This window comes from Amaranthus tricolor, chromosome 15, assembly GCF_026212465.1.
Source record: "Amaranthus tricolor cultivar Red isolate AtriRed21 chromosome 15, ASM2621246v1, whole genome shotgun sequence".
In the NCBI taxonomy this organism is placed as follows: domain Eukaryota; kingdom Viridiplantae; phylum Streptophyta; class Magnoliopsida; order Caryophyllales; family Amaranthaceae; genus Amaranthus; species Amaranthus tricolor.
This window is the reverse complement of record NC_080061.1, coordinates 6,115,519-6,140,278: the sequence shown is the minus strand read 5'-3', so window position 1 is coordinate 6,140,278 and position 24,760 is coordinate 6,115,519. Positions and strand designations below refer to the sequence as shown.

Genomic DNA, 24,760 nt, shown 5'->3' with positions numbered 1-24,760 from the left:
CATTTAATTTTTTCTTTTATATTTTCCAACTTAAACTTGCTCTGTTTCCAACATTTAAGGAGTGATTTAGAGTTTAAGAGATTTTATCACTTACTATTCATGTTTAATGTTTAATGCATTTGGCATAATATGAATTTACTCGAATGAATATCATGTGTTAACCTAAACGCTACGTGTTTTTACTTTTAGTTTTAATCAACGATAACTGTGTTACACTTAGTAAACTAGTTTCACTAATAATTAAAAATCAGTTTAAATCATTAAAAATTTGTTTTTATAAGTAAGATTGAGTTACAATCAATAAAATGAGTTTTCATTACTAAAATCAATTAAATTAATTAAAAAAAAAAGAAATACTCTATCTTTTTTCATTTGTTTAAATTTTCATTTACTTTTTTTTTTTTGGATCCTAATGCAAACTTAAAAATTAAATAATTTAATTGTGAATTTTAAAAAATTATAGAAAGTTAATATTTAGAATATATATATTGAAACGAAACTATCAAAATCGCACATAAATATATCTGATTTCATATAGATATTAGTGATAAATTATGATTAAAATTTGATACTAAAATTTCGTAAGAACATATATATGGAAAAAAAAAAACAAAGCCATACAAAAATAATTTAGGGTATGTTTGGCCAACTTTTGAAAATCAACTTTTGTTTTCTAAAAGTAATTTTGTAAAAAATTGTTTCTAGAGAAATACTTTTGGAAACAGATGTGTTTGGCCTTATATTTTTAAAAAGAGTTTTCGGGAAACAAAAACAATTTGTGTTTGGCCCTTTTTTCCTATGTTTACTTAAAATTAGTGTTGTTATATGATGGAAAAACATATAGCATACACTAAAAAATAATCACTATAATGTTAGCAAAAAAATTCAAATACACTAAAGTAATTGAAAATATAAATAAATTTCAAATTTGACAATTTACTATATAGAAAAACATATTTAAATGTGTTTATAAATTTAAAGATAAAACATGTATGAAATTTTGATATAATTTGATCGCATAATATTCAATTAGCGTAAAATTACTTCAAATAATTGCGATGTTGGTTGTGATAACAAATGGATAACTATGCAATAAAGTAGAAAATTTTGAATTTTGGAAGAAGATATAGAGAAAAAAAAGTAATGAAAAAGATTTTTACAATTAGTTGGAGAAAATATAAGAATTTTTTTAACATAAGATGAGAAAAGTATAAAGCTCCTTCAGAAATTAGGAGGAGAAGTTATAATTTGTAGATCCTTATAAAAGTTATTTTTAGCTTTATTTAAAAGTATTCCAACTTCTGAGAAACACAATATTTTGACAAATTTTAACTTTCTTATTATAAAATTGTTGTAAAAACTTGGCCAAATACCACCTTACTTCTTTCTCCCCTAAGAGAGAAATCTTTATGTCTTAACCTTAATTAAAAAAAATTATATAAACATAATACTGCATCAAACAAACAGTCTAGTATCCCAAAAAAAAAAAAAAAAAAAAAAGAAAAGTCTTATCACAAGTAGCAATTGTGAAATAAAAAAAGTGAAGCATTATTTAATCTTATTTTCCTACATTTTTAAATAACCATAAACTCTCCATTGATTTCCTATATATCTCCCTACTCAATACCCCACCTTCATCTTCTTCCTCTCCAACCTTTCTCTATCCTGTGTTTCAGATATTTTACCATAAAAAACTACAAAGAAAAAAGTCTATTGGCTTATTTGTCAAAAACCCACGTCATTAAACTACTCAATATCATCAAATTAACTCTAATTATTCCTAATTATACTTAAGTATTTATCTAATTTGATCAAAATGATGATCGGAAAAAGAAACAGGGGATTCAAATTGGGCCGGAAATTGATTCGGGGTTTTAAATGGATCATCCGGAGAAGATCAAAATTAAGCAAATATGAGAAGTTAGAAAAAAGCAAGACAATTTCGAGATTGTGCAATTGGGGAAGGAAGATTAAACGCGGATTGCTTAACTCGGTAGCAACTCGGGGATACGTACGAGTTGGTCATGACTCAGTGATTGACTCAAAACCGATTCACATTCCGAAGGGGCATCTGGCTGTACACGTGGAGGAGCCAGAAGGTGACACACGGCGTGTTCTGGTGCCTATTCTGTTCTTGAATCATCCTCTGTTTGGGAAGTTGTTGGAAGAGGCAGAGAATGTTTATGGGTTTGATCATCCGGGTCGGATAACTATACCATGTCCAATATCGGAATTTGAGAATGTTCAGATGAGGATTGCTGCAGGAAATCGGAAATGTCTGCCCCGACCCGGAGGTTATTGTCCAAATAATAATATTTCCGGAGCCAAATGTTTGTTTCTATGATTGGTTTGAGATCAAACAATAATATTTTAATTTATATTTGCTCCGTCTAAATGAATTTGCTTCGAAGATAAAGTTGGGAAAGAAAAATTAATCCCTCTGACCAGACGGTGAGAATCGAACGATTATTATAAAGGTGAAATTAAAAGCCTTTTATTACTAGATTAGTACATAATTATGGTCCATAAATTTATTATTGATTGTGATCGAATTTGCATTCGTTAATAGGCGTCGATTAAATAGAGAAATATTTTTGTGTATGTTTTTTTCACTTTGAGGTAGTTGTAGTATTTGAAAAGGTAGTTAATCCATTAGGGTTGTACATACTACATAGTACATGTTTGTAATATAATTATGATGAGAAATTCTCTTAAAATTGTGAGTATTTCTTTTTTTCTTTTTTTTTCCCTTTCAATTTTGAGAATGTTAGAAATTTGTAATTAGTTTTGATGATGAATTAATGATATTAATAATAATACTAATTAGGAATGGTTCTCCCAATCTTAATTACTCAATAATGAACCTTTTCAACTTTCATGACTATGAAGTTTTTCCTTTTGAAAATAGTATATTTTTCGTTTGTGTTATTAGGAGTTAATGATATTTCCTTAATCACAATTATTGCCTTGAGGTTGCTGATTCTTGGAATTGTTTATAATTGGAAATAATATTCTTAATGGTATTCACTTATTGACTTAGATAATTGCAATTTGCAAGCTGATAATAGCTTATTGTGGGGTCGATTGTTCTTGGAATTGTTTGAACAAAAATCTTTTACAATCAATGGTTGGTGATTTTGTATTAGTGAAAAGACTTAATTAATTTTTATGTTATTTACTTAGTTATTTTTATATTATATTATTAAAAGACTTTGTATAGATAATCACGCAGAAATTAAAATTAATATTGAAGGGTGATGCAAATTACCAAGAGTACGGTATATTTGGTAAAATAAACATTTTACAAATGGCTTTTTATGGGAATTTTGAGAAACAACACAATAGCGTTTTAAATTTTTTTAAAAGATCATCATTATCAAGACGTATATTTCATTATCAAGATATGAATATCATATTCTCATATATATGTTTTTTTCATTTTATATTTAAACAATTAATTTCAAAACCTAATTTCTCGAAACACCTTAACAAGAAGTTAATTTGAAAATTCAAAAAGTAAATTTTAAAGTTAATTTCACAAGCTGATTTGTTGAGCTAAAACTCTTAACAATTGTGTCAAACATGTATATATTATGAAATTGAATATCAATATGATTCTCCCTTTTTGGTAACTTAGTTCCCCATCTTTATAATATTCAAATGTTGGTTAGTTGCTTACCATTACCTGAACCCAAATCCATGATTGAAATCTCAAGTCCACCTCCGGATCAATATCAAATCTTCTCTTTTGGTCCACATGCATAGCAAATAGCAACTAATCACTTTCTATTATTATTATTATTATTATTATTATTATTATTATTATTATTATTATTATTATTAATATTATTATTATTATTATATTATTATTATTATTATTATTATTATTATTATTATTATTATTATTATTTACAATTTATTAACTTGTCTCTCCTAATAATATTAATTGTCTAGACTCTAGATAAACCCTCCTATTCACAATCAGACATTTACTTTTTAGCACTATTCACTTGTTATTCTTAATTTGTATTTTTCTTAATCTATAAATTAAAATGTAGTCATGTAAAATTTAATTGATTCATATTAATACAAAGATTATTAATATCCACTATTTATAGTATTTTGTTATGTATAATAAAGGATATTTCGTTATTTATAATAAGGAATATTAAATATTGAATAAGTGCTTTACATAGCGTGAAATAATAAGTATCTCATTTTCAGTGAAAGGAAATAGTTTTTAAGACTTAGCTACATCTATCCATTGATAATTTACTCACATAAAATAAAAATTAATAATTAGTTAATAAATAATAAATATGCATTTCATAGGTTGTTTATAAATAAAGTATATACATACGATATTTATATTCTCAAAACTGTAGGAAAATTTAGATGGTAAAATAGTGAATGGATTTATTTGGAGAGGAAGATGAGTGAATATGTAGAATGGATATTGTTCTTCATTGCACAAAAAATTGATTACATCAATGGGTATTTATAGTGCAAGTTTACTAAAATATCTTAGATATTTTTATTTTTTTAATTACTTTTCTAGGATCTTCCATTATATTATCTTAGATATTTTTATTTTTTAATTATTTAGTTTAGATATTTTTATATTTAATTAAAATCCTAGATTTTTCTAGATTATTTTAACACTCCCCCTAATCTGAAAATTCTTGAATTCTAAGTTGTCTTCTGAACTCGATAAATTTATCAGTTGATATGGGTTTTGTGAAAATGTCTGCGAGCTGCTCCTCCGTCTTGCAGAATTGTAGTTCGATCTCTTTCTTATCTACTAACTCACGAATGTAGTGATGTCGTATCTCGATGTGCTTTGATTTGCTATGAAACACTGGATTCTTCGTCATTGCTATTGTTGACATGTTGTCGCAGAACATTGTAGTTGGTGTCTCTTGCTTATGTTGTAGATCGATTAATATCCTTCTCAGCCAGACTGCTTCACATGCTGCACTTGTTGCTGCAATGTACTCTGCTTCTGCTGATGATAAAGCTACTGTCGCCTGTTTTTTTGATGACCATGAGACCACTTTGTTTCCAAGCTGAAATACGTACCCGCTTGTACTTTTTCTATCATCCACGCTTCCAGCCCAGTCGCTATCGGTGTATCCTGTGAGCTTGAAATCTTTTTCAGTTTCGTACATGATCCCATAGCTTTTTGTTCCCTTAATGTATCTGAGAATCCTCTTTGCTGCTGTTAGATGATCCTTGCTCGGTTCACTCATGAACCTGGATACGATGCTGACAGCGTTGACTATATCTGGTCTTGTATGTGTGAGATAGATAAGAGAGCCGACCAAGCTTCGATACATTGCTCCGTCGACTTTTGGTTTGCCATCGTACTTTGATAACTTCTCATTGATTGCCATTGGTGTAGCCAGCGGTTTACATTCACCCATGTTGAATTTCTTGAGAAGGTCTTCTGCATATTTCTCTTGTGATAGAAATATTTTTCCTGGGCTTTGTTTGATTTGTATGCCAAGGAAGTATTTCATTGTACCAAGGTCTGTCATCTCGTACTCCTTCATCATAGCCTTTTTAAATTCTTCGATCATCGTTGGGTGTGTGCCTGTATAGATTAGATCATCCACGTACAAGCATAAAATGAGAAAGTTGTTACCTTGTGTCTTGATGTATAGTGAAGGTTCACTCGGACTCTTGATGAAACCATGCTGGAGAAGATAATTGTCGATGTTGTTGTTCCACGCTCGGGGTGCTTGTTTGAGTCCGTACAGAGCTTTTCGAAGGCGGTATACTTTGTCTTCTTGGCCTTTGATGACGTATCCCTGCGGTTGCTCGACGTACACTTCTTCTTCAAGTTCACCATTTAGAAATGCTGATTTGACATCGAGTTGAAAGACTGGTAGCTGATGCTGTGCTGCTAATGCCAGGACTGTTCTGATTGTCTCCATGCGGACAACTGGTGCATATGTTTCGTTGAAGTCGATTCCTGGTTGTTGCGCATATCCCTTTGCTACGAGCCTTGCTTTATACTTGTTGATGGAGCCATCATCATTATGTTTCACCTTGTAGACCCACTTGAGTCCGATGACTTCCTTGTCTTGTGGTTTGTCTACAAGTTTCCATGTGTGATTCTTCTCGATCATTTTCATTTCTTCGTTCATAGCCTCAATCCAGGTTTCTTCTTGTGCTGCTTCTTGAAATGTTTGTGGCTCACTAGAGAAGAGAGCCATCATTGCTTGGTCACAATGGTAATCTTGTAACCATGATGGCGGTTGCCGATCTCGTGTTGATCTTCGGGCTTCTTGAGGTTGAGGAGTTGAACGTGATGTTTGGCTTCTTGAGCTTGGGAATGATCTTGTACTTTCAGGTGTACTTGGACTCGGAGATGATGGGTTTGTTGGTTGGTCTGCTCTGTCTTCTTCACTTGGATCTCTTAGGAGAGTATCTCCTTCGCGAGCTTCAGTTTCTTTTTCTTTCCACGTCCATTCGGCTGCTTCGTCGAAAATTACGTCTCTAGAGATGATTAATTGTTTAGATTCAGGCTTGTAAAGGCGATATCCTTTTGTTTTGTGACTGTATCCAATGAATATGCATTTTTCTCCCTTCTCGTCGAGCTTTTCCCGATTCTTCTTCGGGATGTGGGCATAAGCTACGCATCCGAACACTTTGAGGTATTCTACTCTTGGCTTTCTCTTGTGCCAGGCTTCATATGGCGTTAAATCCCTAACTGCTTTTGTGGGAGATCTATTGAGGATATATACTGCCGTGTGAACAGCTTCGGCCCAGTATCCTTTGGGTAGATGTTTACCTTGCATCATGTTGCGGGCCATCTCTGCTATAGTGCGGTTTTTCCTTTCCGCGACACTATTTTGTTGAGGTGTACGCCTTGCTGTAAGTTCTCTTTTAATCCTATGCTTCTTACAAAAGTTGTTGAATTCGTTGCTTGTAAATTCTCCGCCACGATCCGTTCTAAGAATCTTAAGAGAATGCCCACTTTGATTTTCTGTGAGGGCTTTGAATTCCATGAAGTGGGAAAAAGCTTATGATTTTTTCTCCAGGAAATATACCCACATCATGCGGGAGTAGTCATCTATGAACAGAAGAAAATATCTTTTTCCGCCAAGAGACGGATTCTTGGTAGGACCCCAGATATCTGCATGAACAAGCTCTAGAGGAGCCTTGGCCCTCCAAGGTGCGGTAGGAAATGGCAATCTGTGCATCTTGCCATATATACAGCCTTCGCAAATTTTACTTTCATTTTTTATTGATGGTAGTCCAATTACCATTTCTTTTTGTTTTAATAGTTTTAGACTGTTAAAATTTAGATGCCCGAATCTCAAATGCCATAAGGTGGATTCATCATTTATTGAGTTTAAAGCCAATTTTTCTTCAAATGGCAATTTTAATGGGAATATTTTGTTAAGAGCCATTTCAACAGTTGTTATTATCTGACCCTTATTTTTATCATAGATTTGACATTTGTTATTCTCAAACTTAACCATATATCCTTTTTTAATTAATTGGCCTACGCTTAATAAATTTTATGCAAGTCCGGGAACATAAAAAACTTCATGAATTAATTTTGATGAGCCATTTTTTGTTTTAACGGCGATTGTTCCTTTTCCGGCGACATCTTCTTTTTTACCGCCGCCAAGTGTGATGTGTGTTTTAACATTTTCGTCAAGAGTGACAAAATAATTTTTATTGCCAGTCATGTGATTTGAACAACCACTATCAATATACCATATGTCACTTACTTTTTCTTGTGCATTTAATCCAGTGTAAAATATTTGCTCTCCGGAATTATTGTTTTCGGAATAGTTTGCTTCTTCTTTTTGTCGATACCAACAATCTTTTTCGAGGTGAGAGTGTTTTTTACACCTCTTACATTTGTACCGACAATCATTAGTATTGTGGTTAGTTTTCTTACATAATTTACAATAAAGGTCAGTTTGATTATTTAATCGACTCCTTTGATTTTTAAAATTTCCTCTCCCCTTGCTACAATTAGTTGATGTTTGTCCTTTTTCATAATTTTTACAATGACTATTTTTATTTTCACCGTTAGAAAATTTTAATTTAGCTTGAAATGCTTGTTCTAGTGGTTCTTCGTTAAATCTTTTTAATCTATCTTCATGTGCAAGTAGTGATCTCATTAATTCGGGCATACTTAATTGAGATAAATTTTTCTTGTTAACTTCTTCTATTGTTGTGGCAATAATGTTATATTTTTGTGAAAGACTCCTTAATATTTTTCGAATCACATTTTCATCTTCTATTTTACCACCATTTGATCTTATTTGATAAACTATATTAGTGACTCGGTCAAAAAATGAATGTATTGTTTCATTTTCTGCCATTAATAGATTATCAAATTCTCTACATAGTGATTGGAGTTTAAAAAGAATTACCTCTTCGGAACCTTTGTATTTTGTCTCCAGGATCCTCCAAGCCTCCGTAGCTGTTTTTGCAGGCATGATCGTTGTAAGTATTGCCTCGTCGACTCCACGATATAATAGGGATAGGGCATAGTTATCCCTTATCCTATTTTGTTTATATTGTTTTATTTTTGTTTCATCCCAAGAGGATGACTCTTTAGTGTCATCTTTGGGTGGTTGCTCGTAACTTTCTTGTACTAATTCCCATAAATCTTGGGAGATAAATATTGACCTCATTTGCATAGCCCATTGTTCATATTTTTCTCCCTTAAATGTGGGAACCCAATTAACTTGGGGGTAATTAGTGGTTGAGGTCATTTTTTATTTTGTGGTTAGAGGTTTATTTTATTGTAGAGTATGTTGGTTAATGTGTTTAGGTTGTTTGGAGGTCTTGGTTTTAATTAGCTCTGATACCAAATGTAGGAAAATTTAGATGGTAAAATAGTGAATGGATTTATTTGGAGAGGAAGATGAGTGAATATGTAGAATGGATATTGTTCTTCATTGCACAAAAAATTGATTACATCAATGGGTATTTATAGTGCAAGTTTACTAAAATATCTTAGATATTTTTATTTTTTTAATTACTTTTCTAGGATCTTCCATTATATTATCTTAGATATTTTTATTTTTTAATTCTTTAGTTTAGATATTTTTATATTTAATTAAAATTCTAGATTTTTCTAGATCTTCCATTATATTTAATTAAGTTTACTAAAATATCTTAGATATTATCTCATTTTCAGTGAAAGGAAATAGTTTTTAAGACTTAGCTACATCTATCCATTGATAATTTACTCACATAAAATAAAAATTAATAATTAGTTAATAAATAATAAATATGCATTTCATAGGTTGTTTATAAATAAAGTATATACATACGATATTTATATTCTCAAAACTCGAGTATAAAATTTTTTTCCTTTTTTTTTTCCTTAACATCCAAATATTTTGATGATTCTCATTACATTTCTATAGTGCTCCTCTAACATAGAATCCAATTACTTTAACTATAGGCGAAGGTACAACATATAATTGTCTCATAAAAGCTTTTATAAGTTGCAAGTCCAATTAGTTGTTTAATTAATTACAATGAAGTCCCATTATTGTTGTTTAGAATGAAGTGTCCAAACATTCTACTTGTCCGGATGTCGAGAATTCGACATGGTACTTTATATTGGATAAACTAAACGGTTCGAGTAATTTAACAAACTACTATTACGACTAACAATTACCATTACGATTGATGGCTACAGCAATCATGAACAAACCCTCAGCTTTGTTTTACAAGTCCAAACAAACGCAAGCGGAGCTTAGAATACAAACTACATATACGACACATATAATACAACAATATGTAGGACTACAATAATATATAGGACTACTGTAGGCCTTTTGCACATACATTGCAGATTAAAGGGCAAATTATCAATTAAGCACTATAACCGTAGAACGAAGGATGCCATTGCCCTCCGTTGCGCCAACTGCATGCTGCAATGCAAGCTTCCTCCATTTCAGACAGTAAAATCCCCTTGTTGCAAATGTTAGCAAAGGCTCGCATATGTTTCATGCCGTATTGAGTTAAAGAACCACATTCTTTCTCAAAAGTCCGAACCTAAAGAAGTAAAACATAAGTGTTAAGTTTAATCAAATCTTATTAAACTTGTTCTTATACTAGTTAATTATGAAGCACCTCAGCTAAGAGCTTGGTTTCTTTACCATTGATTTCATGCAATCCCAATCATTGACAAGAGGCGAACCCGGTTTTGGTTTTGCACTTAAAATGGAAGGGCCATTGCTTAGTCCAAACAGGAGTTTTCCAATCAGTTCGATGCTACTGTCGAGGTGAGTTCTATGTTTCGTTGTCTCAGTTATCTCTGTAAGGATTTTATGCTTCTCCTCTGGTTTGTCTTTTGATCTTTCAAACTGCGCGCAGCAAATGCACAAAAAATTTGCAGTTCATTGCATGGAATTATGTACATACGATGCTAGTTTAAATTTTATTTTAGAGCTGGTTGATATAGTGGCGGCTTTGGTCAAGGCTAGGGGGTGTTAAATGGGCCGGATAAGATCCGGACTTAAGTAAATATGGGCCGGGTTGGATAATGGCTCTTTAAACTTCATAAACTTCATATGGCTTTAAATAGGCTGGGCTTTGAAAGCCCGATCCGGCTCAAACTGGCCCATTTTTAGTTCTAATTATTTTTACCCCTATTTATTAATTTATAATAATTAAATTTTTCGCATTGACATTGTCATTTATAATATTTAAATTTTCCATTAATCATGTTCTTTATAAAGGGCGTTTCCAAATCTAACTGAACTCTTTTATAACCCGTTTCATTTTAATTATAGTTGAGCCTGTTTTAGGCCCGACCCTTGCAAAGCCTTTCTAAAATAATGGCTCAAAATGGATGCCCGGCCCATTGAGCACTCCTAGTCAAGTCTCAAGGGTTAATGGCCTTGGCCATGGCCGTGGTAGTTTAATCAAGGCTCAAGGGGTAATAACACCAAAATCCAAAGAGAATTTGATCCCATCAGCCTACCAAGACAAGTTGGTTATAATCTGATATGGGGCCTAGGAAGTCGGAAGTAGAAGTAAATTAGAAGGTATCCAGGTAAACATAACCGATTAATACGAGTAATATAGAGTTTTAAAGGACTTGAATGCAGGCATACCATTTTCCAGAGGAAGAGAATGTCTGCATCTCGCTGATTTACGACACCTAACGTAATATCAAGAGGCAAACTATTAGCGGGAAGGTTCACAGTCGCTGGATCAAAACCTTGGTATAGATACACTTTCTCTGGTTTAATGCTTTTATTTCCGTACTCCATCACATGGGATCCAGCCGCGTAGGTGTTGAAATTTGACGTTCTTGCCTTTACCTGTAAAAAATACGTACATTTGCTGTCAACGAGAGCCTTATTGTCTATATAACTATAATCTCGTGTTTAACTGATTGAGCTCAAAATATGTTTACCTTCTCATATTGTTGGGTGATGGTTTCTTTCTTCAAATTGTGCGTCTCGCTGCAGAAAAAAGTTATAAAACATTCAGTTTATATATACCTCTCGGGAATCATTTTGTGCTCCAATGCATGACAAGTTAGCAACTATCTCTCAGTTGAGAAATATAAGAAAATGAGTTCAAGTCTGAAGATGTTGATCTGCTTGCCTATATAAAATGGCGTTTCGCGGATAGCTTTTTTTTTGCTGGTTAAAAGCTTTCGGCTTTTTGGTCGATCAAACAGCTAACAGTAAGTGTTTGTAAAAGAATTTAAGTCAAAACAAAGAGGCTACTATGAATAACTTTTGTATTGGTTTTTGGCTTATTAATCCACGTTTTCTCTAATAAAAATGGCAAACTGGCAAAAACAAAATTTTACCAAACATCTTCACAACCAATGGTTTAACGGCTAGCAAATCAGTCAACACTGTAAATACTATCAGCTGGTCAAACCAGCTGATCGAGAGCAACAACCTTGGGAATAGTTGACTATACTCGATAGTAGCCAAAAAATATGAGGGGCACCTACATATTTGATAGGGAAATTACCTGTCCTCCATCCAGGCTATGCTATATAAATCCCCTAAGCACGTCGTGAATTCAGCAGGCGGTGCAGGGTCCATACCAGGACAATAAGTTCCATAGCTACTTTCTTCGGCATTGGACGCAGTTGTAACATATATATTCAGATCTTCAGGCATCAATCCCTCAAAAACACTTCCGCTTTCACAAGCTTCAATATACATTACCTGAAAACATAAATTTTCCACATTCGTTAGTTGAATTTCACAGCATTACAAATTCTTATGATGTCTCTACTTAGAAATCTGCATCCACTTACCATTTCCTTGTAGCCTTTTGAAGCATGCTTTTTTTTCAAAACCTCAATGAAGTCCTTACCATACACGTATGGTAAATTGGGCATACCTGCAAGCAATCCCAAAAGCGTTGTTTCAAATTCTCAATTGCACACATCAACATCGTTATTTGAAAGTCAGATTCTTGTCAATTTCTTTAGACCTATGTTACTCGAATTCTTTATTTTATTTCACGTACCCGTATTCGATCCTTGATATATGTTACTCAGATTCTTCATTTTATTTCATGTACCCGTGTTCAATCCTTGATGCACGGACATTGGTATGGCCCTTAAGACACTTCATTTAAGACACTTCATTTTAGGTGTAAAATTGTTAATTTATACGTATCCAATACTTGGACACGTACCAGTATCCGACATCAGTACCCGAGTCCATGTAACATAGTTTTAGACCATTTACATGGGATTGTGTCACAAAAGAACCACAGTCCGACACTTGCTATCGATTGTGTACGTACTAGTTACAACAGATATTTGAAAAATGAAAAACAAAAAGAGAATTACAGACGTACTTACCTAGCACACCAGGACCCCCATGATCGGAGTAGTATACAAAGATCCTGTCATTTGGTTTGCTATCGATGACCTTTCCACTGCCACCTTTCACAGCACTCTTGTTACCGAGAAGCACTGCATACATGTTCTCCGCAGTTACTTGCTCCCCTGTATAATCCTATGATGCATCGTGATCAGGCCATGAACATCAAACGATAAGCTACACTACACTACAAAACCAAATCTAAAGTACACAAATCTCCACTAAATGCAAAATAGGTGTAAAATTAAATCCTTTGTTCCTTCTGTTTACAAACTTTGACTTTAGATAATTAAATTTAGGGAAATTTCATGTGGTAACCCTGATTTTCCAGCTTTTTCACGTGGTAGACAAATTTTTTTTTGATCCACGTGGTGAGTCGGTGACCTTGACCTTCTAATATTTCCACGTGATGGACAAAAAGGAAGTTTTTTTTTGTTAATTACACTATTTTTATCCAACATAATGGCGTTTTTTTTTTAAAAACAAACGTTATGATCAACCTAATTGACCACGTATTTCAAAATCCAATCAAAAATATATAGTACTTAATTTAACCAGAAACAACATTTTGTCTACCACATAGAAAAGTTGAAAATTCGAGGTCACCAAACGCATTTAAAAAAACATTTGTGAAAAAGTAAAAAACTCATTATCACCACGTGAAATTTCCCTGAAATTTATCTCCACTATATAAATCTCCACTAATTTTCTTATTCAAGCAATATTTACACAATAAAAAGGGAAAAAGTGATGGTTCAAATAAGAACCACGCCTACTAGACAATATAGGACCAAGGAGGCACTAGCCCGTTATCCTTCCACCGACAAGAGCAGGAGGTTTTCGTTGCTCTATGAAACCAGCCTCACGCAACGCCCTCCACTTTAGGGAGGCAGAAGTCCAGGCCTTCGCCCAGACCTCATGGACCAACTCTCAACTTGGATAGGGCGACCCAGCTTGATGCCAACCATTGGCCCAATCACAATAATGCCCCCACTTAGGTCACAAGCTCACGTTACTGAACTCAGCAATTATCATGTATCTGAAGCAATATAACGTATTAAAATAAGTTGTTATTCTTTGATGTGGTACAATTACAAAATTAATACCAACTTTGGTTTGTAAAATCCCTTAACTTTTTCCATGCTATTATCATAGACTTCTATTCTTTTGGGAAGGTAATAATCTTTCAAAGGTTGTAGCCAGAGCCGGATTGTCTAAAATAAAGATTTTAAAGGTTGAAAGGCATCGTGTAAAAATTCGGCAACGATCACGATCATGATAACGGTGATGCAATAACAAGAGTGATGTGGTTATTCTAACGCCTAAATATCCGTTCATACAGCCCAAAACCATAAGATATCCTTTCCTACGGCCCAAAACCATAAGATATCCTTTCCTACGGCCCAAAACCATAAGATATCCTTTCCTACGACCCTAACCATGTTTTCTTGAACATTTACAATGCGATAAATATGAATTTGTTTATTTTTAAAACATTTGCTACGTGGCCGATGAGATGCAGCCTTGTTTTTACACACTATGGTTGAAGGTCCAACTTTACACCCAACTACAAAGACGACAAACCCTCAGCCTCGTTTTCACAAATAACTTCTGCAATTAGGCCACAAAACACAAAAAGGATGACAGTCATTTTTCTGGTTATGTAGGCTAAATTCATGTCTCTTCTGTTGCATTGAATAGTAAATTCAACAAATTCACACATGCAATCACCATATAAATCACAACTAATTCTCTTTAAGAGTTAACCTATAAAAAACCAAATAAAAGTGACGGTTCAAGTGAGAACCCAGCCAGCCAGGCTATTGAGAAACAAGGAGGCACTAACCCGTTAACCTTCCACTGACAAGAGCAGGAGGTTATCATTGCTCTGTGAAACCAGCCTCACGCAGTGTCCTCCACTTTAGGGCCAGAATCTCCAAAACAGGGTTATTAATCTTTGACAAAAATTATACATATTTAAATTGAATAATCTCAATGGAGGTTAATATTTAAACGGATAGTCTCAAAAACGGTTACAAATGATAAATAATATAATTAACGTATAATTTAAATATTATAAATGTCAATGGAAGATATTATTAATGTCAATGGTTCAATGGGCTGATTAAGGGCCGGGCTGAGTTTTAAGTAAATATAGGCCAGATTGGATAAAAGCCCTTTAAACATATGAGCTTTAAATGGTCTGGGTTTTCAAAGCCCAGCCCAGCTCAATCCGGCCCATTTTATTACCAACAATTATTTTAATCCCCTTTTATCAATTTATAATAATTGAATTGAAAAAATATTAATAATCTCCATTGACATTGTCATTTATAATATTTAAATTATACATTAATTATGTTATTTACAAAGAGTCGTTTCCAACCCTAGCCCGTTTCTTTTTTTGGGCTGGCCCTTACAAAGCCCATCTAAATACAGGCCGGGTAAGGGCTCAAAATGTGGGCCCAGCCCATTAAACACCCCTAGGCCTTCACCCAGACCACATAGGCCAACTATCAACTTGGATAGGGCGGACCAGCATAATAGCTACTTTTTGGCCCAGCTCAGGAGCCCACTTGGGTCACAGGCCCGGGATCTCCATCATATAAAGTGAAATTCTAAACAAGAAGTTTTCAAAGTGGCAACAATGCCAAAGTTTTAATCCCGAAACAAATTAGTAACAATCTCTCATGGTTGTCTCATTGGTTGTGTTGACTAAAGCAATATTATTTACACTAAAAAACAAAAAAGTGATGGTTCAAGTAGGAACCCAGCCAGCTAGGCATTGGAGGACCAAGGAGACGCTAGCCCGTTATCCTTCCACTGACAAGAGAGGGAGGTTTTCGTTGCTCTGTGAAACCAGCCTCACGCGATTCCCTCCACTCTAGGGCCTCATGAAGTCCAGGCCTTCGCCCAGACCACATGGGCCAACTCCCATCTTGGATAGGGCGAGCCAGCTTGGCGCCAACCATTGGCCCAACCCACCAAGCTGAATTCATGTTCCATCACAGTAATGCCCCCACTAGGGTCACAAGCCCACGTTACCAGGCTCGGCATTCGAAATAAGTCATGTGAAGTTATATAAAGTATTAAAGAATGTTTTGATTTGTCAATGTGGGATAGAATACAAATATCACAAAATTAATACCTTCGGTTTGTGAAATCCTAAACTTTCTCCATGCCTGTTTCTCATTCAAATCACATACAACCAAAAATTTCTGAAAAATTTATAATTAAAGAACAATAAATCTGATAAAAGGAATTTAAATATTACCTTAGGAACACCAGCATATACATCTTCACCTTTAGGGCTATTGATAATCACACCTTTCTTTGGATTAAGGGGGTTATTAGCAATATCATCATTCATAAACACTACTATATTCTCATCTTTCAATCCTCCTTTCTTTAATATCTGATATGCATGACAAACATCTGCCTGCAATGAAATTTACACCCCAAATTCAACAACTCGAAAACAGAGAAAAAATATACGTAATGAAATAAACCTCATCAGAGACTAAACCCCATTTCAGACAAAGGTATAGTGTTACAAAACAAATAATTTTGTTGATAAAAGTTATAGCATGCCCTGAAGCTACAACTATTGAATAGATTGTTGATAAACTGATGGTTATAGCCCAGAATATTATATATAATTCAAACTAATTGAGTAGAAGCATAAGCTGATGGTTGTAGAACAATATGTTGTATAGTCTATATATGCTACCTGGACCCGGGATCCCACATCGAAGAAAAAAAATAGAAGAATGAATAGAGAGAAATGTATACCTGATGCCTGTAATTACCAAAACCTTGAGAACCAGCAACAAGAAGAGCCCACCTAGTACCAGAATCCTTCTGAGCTTCTGCTTGATTTACTTTTTCCTTTTGTATTTCTTTCTTGTCAGAAGGCAATCGAATGTTCATCTCCCATGGCCTATATGCTTCACAAGAAATGCATAGAATTTCAAGAGTTAGAAAGGCTAACACTGCAAGAATACCTAAGGTTGATTTCAGAGTAGCCATCGAATTAGAAACTGATGAGATGAAGCTAAGAAATGAAAGCAAGCATTTGAAGTTCAAGGAAATTAGGGATGTGGTTATATGAAGAAGAAAGTAAAGAGATGAGAGGAGGAAGAAGGCAAAAAGCCATGCAAAAGGAGGAATTGACACGTGAGGGAAGTGAAGAGTCTTGGGAATTGGCCTGTGTGAAGCATGTGTTACTCTTGGACTTACGTTTTCTGTTGAGTGTATTCATTTGTTTCTTTTTATCTTTTTATTGCGTGGGATGGAACTAGAGTTGTTGATTTGAGCGATCGAGTTATTTTTGGGTCAGAGTTTTTTTGGTGGGTTTGATATCAGATTTTGTATTCATATTGTTTTTTCATAAATGTAAATTATATTTAAGTCGAGTCAAATCGAATTCGATTATAAAATTGGACAAAATTTCAGAACATCAAATCTATTTTAAACACTTCTATCTGAATGTATAAAAAAAAGCATTACACTGTGTCTCTCTCCTCCTCCTATTTGACATAATTTCTTGCTTTTTATTGTTTACTTTTGAAATTTGCACATCGAGGTAGTGTAATTCAGAATTTTGTAATGCTATATCTGAGATTGCTACTACCAAGTAATGCGATTGCTACTACCAAGTAATGCGATTATCAATAACAATTTCAAAGAGACGACATAATTAATTATCATTACGGTGAAGGCAATCTCCTCGGTTCTAATAGTTTTTCGTGTTCTTTGGCTTATATTAAAAGCATCTGGTTTGGTTTAATTCGCTTCAAATCAAGTCGTTGCAATAAATTGTTAGCGACTTTAACATTATTATTGTTGCAGTAATCTTTGGCTAATAAAATGAAAAGAAGGAAATGATATAAAACGGCTCACCGGAGCAGTCATACAGACACTAGCAAGAGTGGCCCCAGAACAGCCACATCCTAATCAAAGCTTCCACCAATCCAACCCATGAGACAACACCCTACCAGGCATAGTGAAATATAAATATATGAAGGGTTACTTTAACAAAAAGCTAGAATAGCTCAGTTGGTTATAACGTGTGGGTGTTAACCACAAGGTTAGAGGTTTAAGCCCTCCTTTTAGCGTTTTTTAATTTTTTCTTTTTTGAACCCATATAAATCTTAGCTAACTCTCCCCTTCCGTCACAAAGCATCACAAAAGTATTTAGAACAGGGAATCACAACTTCAATATATGAGATTTTTACACAATTTGAGCTCCAAAATTCTCGTTTTATAGGGATTACGAGTCTGAAAGTTCAGAAATATCAAATTCATAAAATATTCTAGCGTCAGCTACATTACACTCAAGCAAATCAATCCTGATTGTAACCGTAGTGGTATATAATATAAGCCTGTGGACTGACTAACTCTGCTCAACATGTTTTTAAACAGAACATAGTTAGCAATTTTGTTCATGTTCTTACAACAAAAAGTTTTTCAATATTTCCCCCTCCATGACTGCCACTTTAATTTTAACTGAAACCATAATGGAGGAATCCCCAAAACACCACGTTGCAATCTCAAATCAAAAACATCAAAATTCACCCGATGCAGAGAATCCAAGAGCACTTGAGTTGGAACTGCAGGGAGGAGCACAGGAATAGCCTCTTTAGGGACTGTTTTAGCCAACTGACGCGCCTTCTGTAGATGTGTGTTTGCCAAGGATGCCATCTCAAAGACCGCATTACTGAGCCCCTCACGGGAATCCATTCTGATCCCAGTCTGACCCCCATCCTCGATTAACAGTCCGTGTTTGATTGCAATGTCGGAAGGAATATAAGCAAATAATCGCTGGCGACTAGCATGGTATGGAAAAGACTTCAGCAGTAGACCAAGCCCACTAGCTTTACCAATATGAGAAGCAGCATGATCGGCCGCTGTAGAATTAATGCCACCAGCTTGCAGTGTTGTGTATAAGATAGTTGATTGCGTGTCCTCCGAATATTTCTCTAGCTCTTCCACAGTCTTGGGGGTTTCATCAGGTTCCCTTTGCGCATCTTTAATACGAGCATCAATAGATCTTTTCAGCCAAGCCTTACTGATTTTATGCTCTGCTACAATAGATGATAGAGATTGAGCTATAGGATGCTCAATCAGCTTATTGGCGTAGATTTTGTCAACTGCATCTTGCCACCAGATAAGGCGCATTAGGCCAATCCTGGGATCAGAAGCAACATCCATAGCTTTGGCAGTTTCGACATTGAAGGCACGAAGTGCAAATGCAGCTCTTCGCATTTCAGGGGGCAGTTCGAGCAGACAAAGGTAATTGTGGTAATCATAGTTTCTTACTTGTTGTACACAGTATGAGAAAGAAGATCTTAGACTACTCAATCTGGAGGCATTGCTCATTGTATTTTGATCTTAGTTGAACCTAAAAACATACAAACAATTAGACATAAAGAAATACACAACACTACATCCAGTTACTTTGGTGTACCCGTGTACCACTTGAAACTGCTTTTTTGATTCATTTCATCCCAAGTCCTAACTATCTACTCCATCAAAATAACAAGAAGCTTCAAATAATCATTACATAATAATAACAATAATCTACCAATAATCCCTAAAAAAGCTGAACAATGTATCAATTCATGAATCAGTGTACTTTAGTTCATACTTCATACTGTTTGCAGAAGAGAAATGCCCATTTTACAACCCATCTCTCTTACATCCCCTAATTCAATTCGTTTCAACTCTAGTCTCTATCATTTACCCACCCCGTCCTAGCCCAGCCCCCAACTCATCTTAATAGCTTGACATGAAACATAGAGAGTAAGTATAGGCCACATTCCTGATCAGAGTGAAATGAAGAAAGTCAAATTAGCATTCCCCCAAGTCCATGGAGTCCAGAAGCAGTCACAGATCTAGTCAAAATTAAAGCACAAATCCTTGTCTCAGGTTATTGCAACATAAGAAACTCAACTATGAGTAAAATATCTGATAGCAATAGCATAGATATATGTTTCTTGGAAGTCCAAATATTCATTTGAAGCATCCAGAAAACCTACCATCAAAAGAATCCTAGCAGCACTTTAATAATCCCTCTAATCTAGAAAGGCCCTAAATCATTAAATCCTTATTTCATTACCCATCAATGCCTGCGATAATTTCAGCAGAATTATGTTGGACTAATATATGTCTTGTCGAGTCAATTTAGGATCTTGTGTAGTCATCCTCGTTTTCACAAATTTTGGAAATCTCTAATAACAAAAAGTTGGGATTACATGGCATATATTTACAGCTGATAGATGTTGACATTTTTCAAAGTGGCATTTCATCAAACACATACAAGGCATCCCACTATAACCACCAAAGTAAAGTCCATCCAACGCTAATAATCATATATGAAAAAATTGAAAGAACTGACATAAATAATGAACTTACAATGAAAATTTATCAGGAAAAAGAAAGAGAAATTCTGCAAGATTGCGCCTAAGGAGATGATGATTTACGCCCAGAGACGAAACTACATTAGGGTTCTGCTTCAAATTTGTTCAGCTTCACCAACATATCCCAGAAACTTATCTTCCGGATGGAAGAAGCACAAAGAAATTCTGACAATGCAGGAATACAGTTTGCTAGGATGCCACACGACATCAAAATTTACGCATGTAGAAAATGGAGTTCAACTGTGGATATCTAAACCTCATTGGCCAATGGCCATTGCGGAGAAACAGGGCTTGGAAAACTATTAGATTCCCGTGAACAAGTCCAAAGCATGTGTTGTAGTTAAGGACAAAATGGAATAAAATAAGTTTTTTTAAAAAAACAATTCTCAAAATAAGTATACGATAATTTTAATTTTTAAAATAAGTGTATTTGTGTATGAGTTTAAAGTCTAAAAGGAAAAAAATTACCACAGTTTTATTCAATATTACTAACTGCGAACAAAAGTAAGATTAACTCAGAACTTAAAAATACAATTGTTTATTGGGTGTGGGTGTTTTCATAATAGAGAATAATACCATTTATTTTTTTTTTCTTATAAAAATTATAACTTTATCTTCCTTTTGTTTCTATTATCAACAATGTTGTGTTAAAAATTTTCTCCTGTTTACTGTTGGTAATAGCGAGCAAATCATAACCTTAAGTTTAGACATGAAGACGTTTATTTTGAAAAATAAAGTTTCTAAGTTTAGTTTTAAAATTTTTTAATAATTTTTTTTTATATAATTTTCCTAGTTGTAAGCTGAAACATATTTGAAGTTTTCAACCGATTTTGTCGGACAAGATCAGCTCGTAGTACTAACATAATTTGATCATTTGTTCCTAATTTATTATACTTGTAACTTATAAGTCAAAAAATGTGTACCCTATTACTTTGTTATAGTATACTAGTATAAGATATTGAAGGTTTAATAGTAATAATAAACATAGTTTATTCTAAGTATGGTGATATGATTAGTGGCGGATAAAAAATAATGTTTTCAATTGGATGTTTTGTTAAACATAAAAAAGGGGATAGTTAAGAAAAATTAATTGGATTTTAAATAGGTATTGAGAATTGTAACTGCATTTAATTGAGCTTTGTTATACAGTTGAACACATATTAAGTGCAATAAAAATTCATTATTTACAAAGAAAACTTAATAGCACAACTAGTTTATGTCTTACCTCATAACTCACAGGTCAAAGGTTCAAATCCTATTGCAATTTATGTTTTTTTTCTTTTAAATGCAGTGTCCTCACATAAGGACACCTGAATCCGCCCTTGAATATGACATTATTTATTTATGTAATAAACTTACATTTTCTCTTACCTCTAAAATAAAAAGCTCATATCTTGACAATATAAAAGTACTTCAAAAAAAAAAAAACAAAATATACTTCCAATACTACCAACATCCTATCAAATCAATTGGAGTATATGAAGCAAAGTTTAGGAATTCCCTACAAGGAAAAACTAGAAAGTCAAGATTCACATGGTTAACATCTAAAAGAAAAATTTTGACATTCGGACAAAGATAATTCTCTAAAAATTTTTCTGTACGTTATGAGAATTGAACCCTGAAAAATGTTTAGTCATTGATTGATGTTCCACTAGACCACATCATAGAAGCAGTGTTAGTGCTAATGGCTGTTGATTGTTGATTATTTCCAATGTACATGAAAGCTGGTGGCGCAGGCATTGACAATGCACCAACACCAAAGTTAGAGTTGAGCATCAGGACTATTGTTGACATAGAAGGTCTTTCTTTCATGTCTTCTTGGACACATAACAAGGCTAGATGTATGCACTTTGTGATTTCTCCTTTTGAATATGTTTCTTTAAGTGTTGAATCTATGAAATCTTTTGATCTTCCTTCCTTCCAACATCTCCATCCCTGTCAATTTTGTACATTAGAATGGAAATCACATTTAATTTATTTAATGTTCGTTTTTAAACGGCAGTTTTGAGAATGAATTTCACTAAAACAAGCATGATCATAAACGACAATAAAATTCGATATATTGTAGTTGTTGTATATAAACTCACATAGCTTAGAAGGTTTTCAATCACACCGGATTGATTAGTCATAGCACTTATTTTTCTTCCGCTCATGATCTCAAAAACAAGTACACCAAAACTATATACATCTGATTTCACATTGAAATGTCCGTGAATTAAGTACTCTGGAGCCATATAACCACTGCAATTCATACAAAGACAAATTAATAGTACCAAATAAAGTTATACGTAAGAAAAAAGTAGAAATTTAGAGTTATAAACTTACTAAGTCCCAGCAACTCTACTTGTATGGCAATAGGTTTGTTCATCAAAGATCCTTGCCATGCCAAAATCTGCAATCTTAGGATTCATTACAGAGTCTAACAAAACATTGGCTGCTTTAAGGTCACGATGAATAATTCGAATGGGAGAGTCTTCATGTAAGTACATCATTCCTCGAGCAACACCTTTAATGATGTCAAAACGCTTTGTCCAATTCAGTTGTTTTCGCTTTTCTAGATCTATACATCATATTTCGGATTTAATTCATAAAAATATGATTAGTACATAAGTATCATCCGTTTCTTTTTAATAGCAATTTTTTGTATTGAATAAAATTACTTAGCTCAATACCAAATAGAAAGCAGTCAAGACTTTTGTTGGGCACAAACTCATACACAAGTAACTTTTCTTCTTTTGTCAAGCAAAACCCTTCCAACTTCACTAAATTTCTGTGTTGAAGTTTGGCTACTAATACTGCCTCATTCTTGAATTCTTTATCACCTTGGCCAGAGCCTTTTGATAGCCTTTTTACAGCTATTTCTTGTCCATTTCCTAAGGTCCCCTGAGTTAAACACACAAGTAAATTAAAGTAACAATAAATTAATGATACTAATGTTAATTGATTTGCAAAATTTAAACACGAATTAAATTACGTGTAATCTCTTTATACATGAAGTTGCAGATGAAAAATGAAATTTGTTATCAGAATCAATCAATTGGAAATAATGAATTTATTTACTCCTAAGCCTAGAATATACCAGCACAAAAACGTACTCTCTTATTTTTAATGACTTTATCCCATTTCATTTGGGAATATCTCTAACGGTGCATAGCTAAAAATTATAAAAAAGTTGATATCAATAATCTCTATATCAGACGAATTAAATAGGATCCCACTTAACTATGTTTTAACTTATAGATTAAGAATAAAATATAAATTACTAAAACAAAAGCAATATAACAATGGAAGAAAGGGCTTCAATGAGTTATAAAGTGTGCACACCATCTTTATTTTATCGATGTGGGATAAACCATCCCAACACATTCAGATAATGAAAATTGTTGTAGTACCTTGTAAACGATGCCAAAGCCACCTTGACCAAGTTTCCGATCATCCGAGAAATTCCTAGTGGCGGCTTTCAGAGTTTCCCATTCATACTGCAAGCTCTCCATTGTAACGATCTTCTCTACTGGTGGTGGAGGGGGAGGTGACTCATTCCCTTCTTCTACATACACAGCCAAACACTAAGCAAGATTTTCCTAATTATTAGTTTACTTTACTGAACACAGTTAATAATTATAATTAATGATCTCCAATATGCAAATTAAATTTTACTAAATGTTCACCATTATTTTGAGAGTTGGTGATATTATGTTGAGGATTCTTCTTGTTCTTTTTCCTTTTGTAAAGGATTGTGCCTACAACGATTCCCACCAGTAAGACGGCTCCTAGTCCCACACCAACACCAACAATTACTGTAAGGTTTCCTGCAAATGTAAAGGTTTTGTAATATATTTTATATTTATCACACTCCTTTACCTGAGCCCTAGTTTAGACTAGAAATGTGAAACAGCAATACGTAGCCTAATAATTTTTTATCAGTTGTATATTGATTTTTAATATCATATTAAAAAATTGACTCGATAAATTAAAAGCCTAATTTGATAGCTTATATACTCTATTTAGTTTGATAGAATGATATTGTGAAAAAAGAAATTTACCTTTAGAAACTGGAGGATCTGGTGGAGGTGAGGCCGGAGTGGTACCATCTTAATTAACATTTAAAAATAAAGTTTTCAAGTTAGTCTTGAATCTAAAGGAGATTACCATAAAAAAAATTTAAAAAAAAATAAAAAAATTTTTTTATTGGCCTAAAAGCTTTTGTTTTTTTAATAGACATATTTGCAAATTATTTATTTAGGTCTTTTGCAAATCATAATTTTAATTTTTTTTTTTTGTAAATTACAGCTAATAAAATATCAATTTCTACAATATTCTAGTCAAATAACAAGACACCTGACCATTTTAGTTGTCGAAATTTAAGGTTAAGCGGTTGGGATTGTGCAATTTGGCCTGAACGCGGTTTAAAACTCTAGTGGCCATAATATTATACAACAAATATTGAGAGTGTAATTCGCAAAAACCTTAAACTTTAATATTTGT

The 24,760-nt window shown here is 33.6% G+C and overlaps 4 protein-coding genes across 5 annotated transcripts; 1 reads left to right on the top strand and 3 right to left on the bottom strand.

Annotated features, from left to right (window-relative positions):
• Positions 1 to 1,602: 1,602 nt before the first annotated feature.
• Positions 1,603 to 2,692, top strand: LOC130801231 (auxin-responsive protein SAUR36-like). Its single transcript, XM_057665025.1, has one exon. The coding sequence runs from the start codon at positions 1,817 to 1,819 to the stop codon at positions 2,342 to 2,344; it is 528 nt and encodes a 175-aa protein (XP_057521008.1). The 5' UTR covers positions 1,603 to 1,816; the 3' UTR covers positions 2,345 to 2,692.
• Positions 2,693 to 9,574: 6,882 nt separating this feature from the next.
• On the bottom strand, positions 9,575 to 17,303 carry LOC130801230 (vacuolar-processing enzyme). Its single transcript, XM_057665024.1, has 9 exons — positions 16,647 to 17,303; positions 16,129 to 16,293; positions 12,833 to 12,989; positions 12,278 to 12,363; positions 11,986 to 12,185; positions 11,411 to 11,459; positions 11,106 to 11,315; positions 10,146 to 10,352; positions 9,575 to 10,041 (listed from the first exon to the last, which is right to left on the bottom strand). The coding sequence occupies exons 1-9, from the start codon at positions 16,881 to 16,883 to the stop codon at positions 9,859 to 9,861; spliced, it is 1,494 nt and encodes a 497-aa protein (XP_057521007.1). The 5' UTR covers positions 16,884 to 17,303; the 3' UTR covers positions 9,575 to 9,858.
• A 746-nt stretch (positions 17,304 to 18,049) lies between these two features.
• Positions 18,050 to 20,614, bottom strand: LOC130801229 (uncharacterized). Of its 2 annotated transcripts, none has more exons than XM_057665023.1 (2): positions 20,271 to 20,614; positions 18,050 to 19,750 (listed from the first exon to the last, which is right to left on the bottom strand). In XM_057665023.1, the coding sequence occupies exon 2, from the start codon at positions 19,233 to 19,235 to the stop codon at positions 18,324 to 18,326; it is 912 nt and encodes a 303-aa protein (XP_057521006.1). In that variant the 5' UTR covers positions 19,236 to 19,750; positions 20,271 to 20,614; the 3' UTR covers positions 18,050 to 18,323. The 2 variants fall into 2 exon arrangements, with proteins under 2 accessions (XP_057521006.1, XP_057521005.1); XM_057665022.1 differs by having other exon boundaries at positions 18,050 to 19,257; positions 20,271 to 20,613.
• A 1,264-nt stretch (positions 20,615 to 21,878) lies between these two features.
• Positions 21,879 to 24,366, bottom strand: LOC130800971 (cysteine-rich receptor-like protein kinase 5). The gene is made up of 8 exons (XM_057664715.1): positions 24,319 to 24,366; positions 24,137 to 24,143; positions 23,944 to 24,084; positions 23,668 to 23,822; positions 22,948 to 23,158; positions 22,601 to 22,835; positions 22,363 to 22,516; positions 21,879 to 22,210 (listed from the first exon to the last, which is right to left on the bottom strand). The coding sequence occupies exons 1-8, from the start codon at positions 24,364 to 24,366 to the stop codon at positions 21,905 to 21,907; spliced, it is 1,257 nt and encodes a 418-aa protein (XP_057520698.1). The 3' UTR covers positions 21,879 to 21,904.
• Between the last annotated feature and the right edge of the window lie 394 nt (positions 24,367 to 24,760).